General features: G+C 53.2%; 1 protein-coding gene across 1 annotated transcript; it reads right to left on the reverse strand.

Moving 5' to 3' along the window:
• Positions 1 to 1,435: 1,435 nt before the first annotated feature.
• DMRT2 (doublesex and mab-3 related transcription factor 2) lies at positions 1,436 to 5,470 on the reverse strand. Its single transcript, XM_064501879.1, has 4 exons — positions 5,366 to 5,470; positions 4,525 to 4,944; positions 4,335 to 4,437; positions 1,436 to 2,681 (listed from the first exon to the last, which is right to left on the reverse strand). Exons 2-4 carry the CDS (start codon positions 4,924 to 4,926, stop codon positions 1,624 to 1,626), a joined length of 1,563 nt encoding a protein of 520 aa, XP_064357949.1. The 5' UTR covers positions 4,927 to 4,944; positions 5,366 to 5,470; the 3' UTR covers positions 1,436 to 1,623.
• Between the last annotated feature and the right edge of the window lie 4,638 nt (positions 5,471 to 10,108).

Below are 10,108 nucleotides of genomic sequence, written 5' to 3' on the forward strand. Positions count from 1 at the left end.
GCATCCTACTGTTACTTGAAACACGATTTTGCTATTTTTGCTCCCTTTTTTAGTGTATTTTCTTGTAGGCAAAATCTTACCACTATGAATTTTTCTGAAAAATTAATCTTTAGCGAGTGCCCAAGATTCTGTTAAATTACAGCAAAAAAGTTTATATTGCTGAATTAAAATGGGTTTCAAGCAAAGGCAGGCTTGGTCGCTTTAACACAGAAAGTGACTAGCAGGAGCATCAAACCATAAAAGTGGCTCAGGAAAACACCTGTGACAGGTGGCTCAACCCATCCATGTGAAGGGGTGTGTTATTGAGCAGTGCTACTCCCAACAGAAACACCAAACACTTTCAGAAATACTTAGAGGATCAGGCTGAGATTTATTCACAGGAAAATAATCATTCAGCCTGTTTAGCACATATGAAAAAATGAGAAAATATTACATTCTGCTCACCAAAGCAGACAGGAATTATCCTTTGAAAGTACTAAGAATGAAAAACAGGATTAAAATGTTAAGAAAGGAAGGTAACCAAAGGGCTAATAGCAAGTAGATGTATCTACAGCCAAATATAGGGAAAAAAATAAAAATCATGAATCAAGAAGTATCAAGCTCAGTCATAATGTGAGCTGGTAATATCCTTTCCTACCACCCTGGTGAGACTTCAGGCTTTCCAGGCAAACTCTGCCAGTTAACCACCTTTCTTTCTGCTATCCCTACAAAAGGGCACAGAGTTATACAATTAAGATAGATCATACCTCAATCGCTTTTTAGCAGTGAGGATTCTGTGCATCATTTTTACAGCATAACGGTCATTTCAATAGATGCAAAACAAGTATCTCAGACTCCTGCTGGTCAGTGGTGAAAAGTCTTCAGAAGGGAAATATTCTAGGGGGTAAAAATCCAGAGGAACCATAAAGTCAGCCAAACAAAAAAGCAGACCTGTTGCCCAAAAACTCACCAGAACCATCCTCCTCAGACCCAGTCTACTAATACTTCTGCTGCAGAGGCAGAAGCTGTCATTGAGAGGTGTGCAGTAAACCACTTTTTTATGCTTGCACGCACTCCCCCTTCAGAATAAGAAAGGCATGCGGAACCTGATCGAAACCTCACTGAAGTTAACTTAAAAAAAAAAAAGAAAAAAAAAGCAAATTCACACTCACATACACGAATTTTCTCTACTCTTCTCTCAGCTATTGGACGTACAAAGCAGAGATGACTGCTTATGCTATCACAGTAGCTAACAGGTATGTTGATAATAGCACATAAAACAAAATGTATGTTTTGCAAGTAGGGCATACTTGTCTGTGAGAGACTAGAGCCAAAACAGAGATCAGGAGATATTACTGGTATAGCAAAGAATGTATAGGGTTGTAGGTAATCTCATTTTATTGTATGATTTGAAGTGCTGCTTAAAGAACAACATTTCACAGTACACGCAGTTTCATTTAAAAAAATTAAATATTTATTTCTTTCAGAGGAGAAAACATGCATATTTATGTACATCATTTAAAGAAAAAGGAAAAATTACCATTTACATCAGAAATTCCTCTTTACAGATCTTTTAAGAAAAAAAGGCAGGCAGTAGCAATTTTGCAGAAAGCAAAGCATTCAAACTCTTTACACTGACGGTATTTATTGAGATACATTAGCAACTGCAGAAGAAGGTCGTTTAAGGATGGATTCAACTGAAAATGACAACGGCTCATTAGTAGAAAGTTTCGTTGAGGCTTGTTTGGCCCCAAAGAAGTCTTTTGCATATTTGTCTATTGTAAATTTGTACTTTTGATTCTCCTTAATGGAGCACTCCCTGTATTTCTTAGAAGCCTCTTCAAAAGTCTCTTTGACAAAAGCTGTTCGCAAGTCTGCCCCAGATTTGTCAGGAAATGTTTGCTGGAACAGGGACTGGAATGGATTGTATTTGAGTGGTGGAAGGGGCTTGGTGCTTTCTTTGCTGATCTTGCTTAAGATCTGTTCTTGAGGAGCCAGAGGATCCTTATCAGAAATCTGAGAGAAAGTCCTTTTTGGAGGAGAGAAAGCTGACCTCTCTCGAGCTTCCTGAGGAAGGCATGCAAGCTCATTACATGACTGCTGAATGTCTTGAGTGTGGGTCAGAACAAGCGAATTTTCCAATTTTGGAGACACAATGTCTTGCTCAGTGTTGGGACAGTCCTGACTTTGTGAGACCTTGGCATCCCACCCTGCCCCAGGTTTGAGAGTCTGGACAGTAGTAGCATTTAAGAGACATTGCTGGTAGAGGAGAGCATCGCTAATGGGGCCACATTTTGGCCACACTAAGAACCTGGAAGACAGGGGATACTGCCTGTAGGTAGTCGCTACACTGACATTGGAAGAAATTAGTTCCATGTTACCAGATCCTGAATACTGCATGGTTAGATCAAGGCAGGTTGGTAAAAAATTGCAAAACTCCTTGTTCGGAGCATCGACGTGAGTAGGGTTGAAGGCTGTTTTATACGAGCTGTATTCAGGTCCATGCACCATGCGGTTAGGAAGAAAAAGGGCAGCTGCTTGCGTAGCTTCCATCATCTCTCTTTCTTTATACTCTCTCTCTAGCATAATGTTCTCCAACTCTTTATCAGCAAAAGCCCGTCTCTTTCTCATCCTGTCACTTACAGGGGGTGGCAGGGGGGAACTCCCTCCCAGGTAAGGGTCTGTAGGGATGGGACGGTAACCTAAAACAACAAAGGAGCATTAGGAACGAAGCCAGGTAAGCAAACCCTTACGGCTGTCCTTGTCCTGCCCCGCACTGAGCGCCCGCCGCAAACCCTGGATGCCACCAGCTCCCGCCGGCATCGGCGTGCCGCAGAGGCTTAGCTCTCCGCACGGTCGGGCACATTCAGCACCAGCTCTCCAACACGGGAGCAAGCCCTGCTCCTCTGACACACACAGCCTCCTTCAGAATTATTTTTTAGTCACTGAAAACAGCGATTCCAAAACTGCAGATGGAGGGGGAAAAAAAAAAGGCAAAACCCTGCTATGTTTTATGAGTGGTATTGCATCATGCAGCTGAAGGAGATAACTCCGTATTTTTAACAAATGAAAAAAGTATTCAAATATTCCATTTCTTCTGAACTAAAAGAAAACTTAAGTACAACCTAAAAATCCAGTACATTTACCCAGGAGATCTGTCTAACTAAATTCATTTAATATAACTGATAATGTTCAATCCTGTTTGCTCTACCCGGACAAGTAATCCCATCAAATTAGTGGAACTTTGTGCTCGAGTAAGGACAATAGGGTTTTGCTTGTTTTTACTGCCATTCATCTCACACAGGTTTCCCCACTGCCAGGGAAGATATCTATACCGACAGCTGATGCCTTTTCTATTTTGTAAACATGAATCGTTATGTGCGCATTGTTAGAGATGGTAGAAAATTCTGAAGAGAACTAGGAGAAAAGAAGGAGAAAGGTACGATAAATTAGAGGAAAGAATACAGAAGAGACTTTTAAAAGAGTGAACTTTTTTAAAAGAAAAAGAGAGAGGTTTCTCACAGGACAAAATTTCAAACAGAATTGTACTTGCAGAGAGAAGAGCTTTTTCTTTTGAAAAAGAAAACTAGATTTGAAAGTTGTAATGCTTTACTTTCCGATTTCCAACCTTGTACAATAGCTAAAGCAGCCATAGAAATAAATTTGGGCACAATCAGAGCAGAGAGGAGAGTGAGAATCTGTCCCTTCACAAAACTACGGATAATTAAAATGTCAGTCTTCTACACTTAACATTTTCAGCAGGAAAAAAAAAACCAGAAGCCTATCTTACTATATTTCACTACTGACAACAAACACGGCTGCTGTGCTTTAAAAAAAAAAAGAAATTAGATTTATTACATTAATTTCCAAATAAAAATAACGGAATAAATTTTTCCGTGCTGTGAAACACTGCTGGTGGGTAGCCATGTAAAAAGAACACCAACTTGTAACAGTAACTCTCAAATTTCAGCTTAGAGTTGCCAGCATTTTGCGGATTTCTTTTTTCGTTTTGGGTTGGGGCGGGTTGTTTGGTTGGTTTTTGATTCCCCCCCCCCCCCCCCCGAGAACAGACGCTCAGCCCCCGTTCTGCCGCATCGGTTCCAACGGGGAAAAAAAACAACGCGGGGGGGGGGGGGGGGGAAGGAAAGAAGCAGAGGGCACATGTCGAGATGCTGTTGCGGCACCCCACGCCCCACTAACAGCACGGAGCTGCCGCGGCCCCGCGCCCGTCGGGGGGAGGCGCCGGCCCGCAGCCGGGCGCGGAGGCGTCCGCGGGGGCGGCCGGCGGCGCTTTCCCGGGGTGCGCGGAGCGGGGGTGGGAAGGCGGCGGCGCTGCCCCGACGGCGCGGCCTTACCTTCCAGGATGCTCTTGGCCAGCAGGCTGGGCGTCCGCGCGTGCCTGGGGTACACGGCTCGGCGCTCGGCGCCCGACGGCTTCCCCGACAGCCCCTTCTTGTCCTGCCGGCAGCAAGCGCGGCCGCGCCGTCAGCCCGGCGGCCCTCGGCGGCCCCGCGCCCGGCCCGCCCGCCCGCCCCGCCGCCTCACCTCGGTGGCCTGCTGCCGTCGGAGGGCCACCTGGGCGGCCATGACCCGCTGCCGCTCCACCACGAGCAGGCAGTTGGCGCACTGGCAGTCGCGCCAGCGGCAGAAGCGCTTGTGGCCCTTGAGGCAGGACACGACGCCGTGGTTGCGGCACCGCGCGCACTTGGGCGTGCGGCTCAGCTTCCGCGGCTCCGACGGCGCCGCCCGCCGCGGGGCGGCCGCCGCCGCGCCGCCCCCGACGGCCGCCGCCTCTTCTTCCTCCTCCTCCTCCTCTTCCTCCTCCTCCTCCGCCGCCGCTGCCGCCGCCGCCGCCGCCGGCGGGGCCGCGCCGGGCCCCGCGGCCGCCTCCAGCTCCAGGCTCTCCACGTCGATCTCCCACTCGGCGGCGTCGCGGCCCTCGGACATGGCGCCTCAGCCCCGACGCTGCAAGAGAGGGGCCCGCGGGCGCCTCGCCGTCAGGCCGCCGCGGGCCGCCGCCGTCGGAAGCGCAGCCGGCCCGCGGGCAGCCCCTTCCCGCCGTACCCCGCCCTCCCTCCCGCTCCGCGGGGCTGCCCGCCTGCCCCGCTCCTCCCCGCAGAGCCCGCCGCAGGCAGGCGCGTGTCCGCCGCGCGGAAAGGGGAAAGCAGCAGCCCGGGGCGACCTGCTGCGGCCGCAGCGCTGTCGCCTCCCCCGCGGCGGGGGCCGGCGGCTCCGGACGGGCCCGCGAGGTCCCTGCGCGCTCCTCCCGCCTGCCGCCGGGGCTCCGCAGAGCGCGGCCGCTCCACCGCGCCGCGGAAAGCCCCGCGCCGGAGCCCCCCACCCCCGCCTCGCCCCGCGGTGCCGGTGCCGGTGCCGGTGCACTCACCCGCGCTAGGCAACCGGGGTGCGGGCCGGCTGCAGCAGCGCAGCGCCTGCCGTGCGGGCGCCGTCGGGGCTGGCACCGCCCGGCTCGCAGCGGCGCCCGGACGCGGCACAGCGCCCGCCGCCCCGCGCCCGCCTCGTTATCAGCGCCGGCCGCCGCCGCCCATTGGTCCCGCGCCCCGCGCCCGCCGCCCCCATTGGTCCGCGCCGCCGCCCCGCCCCGCCCCGCCCCACCCCACCCCGCGCGTGTGCCGCCCGCGCGTGGGTGCGCGCCTGCGGGGGCGGCGGGCGCAGCCGGGGCGCGGGGCGGGCGCGCTCGGGCTGCGCCCCGCGCTGCAGGCGGGCGGGGGGGGGTCGGTTTCAATCTGAGGTCAAAAAGTGGAAAAAAGGGGAAAAAAAGATAAAGTGGGGGCAGTTTTCACGCGCGTGGCGGTAGCGAACAAGGAACCGGGCTGGCAGGGGAGTCGTTTCCCCTTTTCCCGGGAGCGGCGTGGGGAGAATCGGGCTTAAAATAGTAAAAGCAGCGCCGCGGTTTTCGCTCGCTGCCGTCAGCGCTCTTCGCCCCTCCGGGCGAGCGGAGTTTGTGGGTAATCGGGTTTTTTCGAGTGCGAAGGCACAACGGAATCGTGCTGTTTTCCTGCACCACTGACAATTAAGGCGAGGCGCAATATTCGTTTGCTTTTCAACATTTCCTTCCCTTAGTGGTATTTCCCACCGGGCACTGAGCTGTTGAGTAATTTTGCGCTCCTGCTCCCTGACTAAGGCTGCTGCTCGGAAACCGGGGAATGCCGAAAAAACGAATTTATAAGGCGCGGAGCCCCGGTCGCGCGGGCGGTGTTTCGGAGCGCACCGCTTCAACAGGTAGAGGTGGGTCCCCAAGGGGACAGGAGCGGCTACAAAACGCCTCGGGCACCTTCAGCATCGGACAAAGCAAGAGCTGGCAGATCTAAGCAGGGTATCCCCAGGGGAAAAACAGGGGCGCCGAGGAGCGCCGATTTCGCCGACAGTGCGCCCATCGGAAACTAACGATTTGTAGAATATGCAGCCATTCTCTGACCGCGGGTAATATTTTTCGCTTTCCCTGAGCGGTGTGTGTGCGTGATAAATATCGATCATGTTCGCGTATATAATGAACACGCGCACCCACGCACGGTGAGCGCGCAGACCAGCTAAGCGCCAGCCCCCGCGAGGGGCCTGGCATGAGGGAAAAAAAACAAAAAACGGGTTTTGCATGATCGGAGGATGGGCCGCGAGGGCGCGGCGAGGACGGGGGGGGGAAAGGAAGAGAAAAGCAATTAATAATAAAATAAACTATTTTTTCTCCGGGATACGCGGCTGGAGAGAAGCGGCTCCGGCTCCCCGGCCGGCGCCGCCTCCGCGCCCGGCCTCGACGGGACGGGACGGGCCGCTCCGCGCACCCCTGGGCGCCTCTCCGCGCCCCTCCGCGGCCGGGCGGGAGCGTTCGACCCGCAGCACCTCCGAGTGCCGGGGGGGTGGGGAGAGGCGGGAGGGGAAAGTGCATCCCCTCATGGCAGGTATTATTCATCCCAAAAGAGACCCTGGCTACTGTTTGACTTACAAGCATGACTAAAAGGCAAATACCCAAGGAATTTCACTTTCCCCCTTGGGGTCCCTCTTAAAAGGCACGGGCGTGACAAAGGACCTGCTAGGGTAGGAAACAGAAGTCCCCTCCGCTTGTAAACCGACACCGAATTGCAGAGAAAGATTCCGTGGGCCGCGGGAGTAAATTACAAAACAGCTCGCCTCCTGTTTGCTTTATCCGCAGGGAACTGTGAAATCCAGCCACGATTTTAAAGCCTGTTTGTGTAGCTTCCCTCTCCCTCTGCTTGCGCTCCGCTCTGCGGGCCTCTGCGCTCCCTCGCGCCCCCCCCCCCGGCCCCCACCAGCCCCCGGCCCGCGGGCCCCGCGCAGCCTCCGCGCTTTCTGCCCGCGCCGTGGCCGTGGGGAGGCCCCGGCGGGCGGGGAAGGGCGTCGCGGGAGCGGGCGGGCGCAGCGCCCTGCGCGGCGGGGGGGGGGGGGGGGAAAGCGGGGTCCCGGGGAAGCTGCCGCGGAAAGCAGCGGTCTGGGGGGCTCCGGGGCGGGGGGGCGGGGGGGGAACCCGCCTTGGAAGCGGCGCCGGGGCCCGCTCTGCGCTCCCGGGGGAGGGCGAGCGCGCAGGTGCAGGTGCCGCGGCCCCGCCGCCCGCCTCCTGCTTCCCCCGCCGCCGCCCCCTTTTCTCCCCGGGAAGGTTATTCGCCGGGTTAGGGCAGGGCAACCAAACGGCAGCCCCGGGAGCCGCCGCCCCGGCAGGAATGCTTTGATCTCGCCCTCCCTGCGCGCCGCCGGCAGCAGATTCCGCCGCCAAACGCGGCCGCGCCCCGCCGCTCGCCTGGCCGCGGATGCTGCCCGCTAATCCGGAGCAAATCGCCCCCCCGACGGGCAGCGCCCGGGGCGAAGGACCTGCACCGCCGCGTAGGAGCCGGGGTCCGCGCCGCGCCAGAAGGGCTCTGCGCCGCGGGGCGCGCAGCTACCGCGCGGGCGCCCGGGGAAGGAGCGGCATGTCACCGGCCGTTTCAACAGCGAAGGAACAATTAAATATATATATATGTATATGTACGTGTCACCTTTTTCTTCGGTGTTCCCCAGCCAATAAAATGGGTGATGCCTTCTGCAGTTTTCTGCCACAAAAATACTGTTCTGCACCCATCTCCTCCTGTATCTTGTAAACAGCACCTACAATAAGGTCAATCCGAACGATTTTTTTTTGACTTAGTTTCTTTTTCTTTTCGATTTTTACCCGGTTTTCTTTCTAAACGGTTCTTTGCGCGTTAAAATGTTTTAAACAAGCGAGTGTTAATTGTTTTACGCGTAAATGCCTTAAACAAGCAAGTGTTAATTGTTTAACACAGCTTTGCCTGACACGTTTTAAAACAGCTTTATGTACAAAGCCAGAGGAGGAAATTTCTGTTAATCCCACATGTCAGTCAAAAAAACACGATAATTATATATAATAAATATGTAAGAACTGTCGACAGCAATGTGTTCGCTGCAGCATGATATGGAAGCAAATTTTATGGACTCAGAGTGATTCCACTGCCTTTGTAGAAATGTTTACTTTGGTAAGGAGGGCAAGGGTTAGCTTTTATAGGGAGCCTTGCATGTTACACCAAGATAATCTTCAGTTGTGTAAAACTGGATCGAAATCAAACGCGGTAAAGGTGAGGAGCGCTCGCAAGGCCGAGCGGCCACCGCAGCCACGGTAGGGGACGGTCTGATGGGAAGACCAGAGAAGTCAACGCAACGTTTCCCGCGGACACAGGCGGCGTTGGGTCTGGCGGGGAGCGTAGCCGGGTTCGGTGCCTACAGCCCTTTCCGTGCGGGCTGCAGCCTGGGGGCAGAGCTCAGCCCCGAGAGGGGAGGGCAGGTTCGCCCTCCACCACAGGCCCCCGTTGGGCTGATGAGACGCCTCCGACCGCGGCCGCGCTGGCGAGGCCCAGCCTGGCCCAGGCGCCGGTGAGCGGCACGACGCAGGCGTGGTAGTCGTCGGACGAAGCAAGGAAAAACAGCTCGGCTGAAAGAGAACTTCCTCTTCTGCAGCCTCAGAGCTTGTGGCCAGGGGACATTCGGACAGGTCTAGAAAGACTGCAAACCAAAACCAGCCCCAACCCGTCCTTAACCAATCCTGTGCTGGGACTTTGAATTTAAATGGGAAAAACACCATGAGAAGGGCATGGGTGCCATCAGCAGCAGCTTTGCTGTGGCTCATAAACAAGGCTGACCTTTGGTTTGCCAGCACTTAATAAGCCAGTAGACATTTGGCAGGTCTTTTGCTAAAACGTACTAGAAAGTTGGATCAGCTCTCACTGTGAATATCAAGAATCCAATATACAAGCAGTGAGCGTAGCAAATTGTCAAGTCAGCAACTAATGTACTTCACTATAATCTTCCCAAATGTCTTAAGTAGTTTGGCAAATCTCTTATTGCAATAAATTCTAGTGAAGTTTGGGGTTTTATTTTTTTGAACATATGGCCTTAAAAAGTAGCTTGGCCAAAAATATTTTTTGAGTCACTGCAGAGTTTGCTGGAGATGTTGTCTCAAAAGTTGTTTGCACTCTGGCAGTTTTATTCAAATGTCAAACAGATGCAGAAAGTGCTGGGGTTTGGGTTTTATTTTACAGTCCTGGAAACGAAAGGTCAAGTCTCTGCAATGTAAATTGTGGTTTTGATCACCATATTTTCAACAAACAACAAAAAGTCTTTCTAACAAATTGTTTCTCCCCATATCCCACCTCAGGATGCATTTTAATCGCATGTAAATATTTAAAATGTCAATAAGACACCTGCTAAATCAAGTAAGTTGGGCAGGCTATACTGTGCTTAGCAATAAAGCTTCAATCACATAATCATAACTAGCCAGATTGTGTCCTCATTTATTGGGTAGCATTGTGCTCTCTGAGTGGCCTTGCTGAAATTAATAGGATGGCCTTTGTCAACATGAATAATGGCATCAGAATCTGGCAGAGAACTATATATATATTGCTTAAAATAAGGTAGACATGGATCATGATTATGTACGCAAATATTCATGCCCCACTGAAGGCCACTTTTACTAACATAGAAGTTACAGAACTATCTACAGAGCACAATATTGCACCACAAAATACAAATGTCAGACTCTGGCCCAGTGCGAGTTTGCTATGAAATACACAAGCACCTGAAGTGGTTGAGGTGGAAGGAGCAAGTGTGA

Source organism: Dromaius novaehollandiae, chromosome Z (assembly GCF_036370855.1).
Source record: "Dromaius novaehollandiae isolate bDroNov1 chromosome Z, bDroNov1.hap1, whole genome shotgun sequence".
Lineage (NCBI taxonomy): Eukaryota > Metazoa > Chordata > Aves > Casuariiformes > Dromaiidae > Dromaius > Dromaius novaehollandiae.

Bases quoted from the DNA above. Each gene is read 5' to 3' on its own strand.
- DMRT2 (XM_064501879.1), bottom strand. From the start codon at position 4,926: ATGTCCGAGGGCCGCGACGCCGCCGAGTGGGAGATCGACGTGGAGAGC. The intron at 4,438-4,524 runs GTGAGGCGGCGG...TGCTGCCGGCAG, and splicing joins GACGGCAGCAGGCCACCGAG to GACAAGAAGGGGCTGTCGGG. The intron at 2,682-4,334 runs GTAAGGCCGCGC...TTGTTGTTTTAG, and splicing joins GGCCAAGAGCATCCTGGAAG to GTTACCGTCCCATCCCTACA.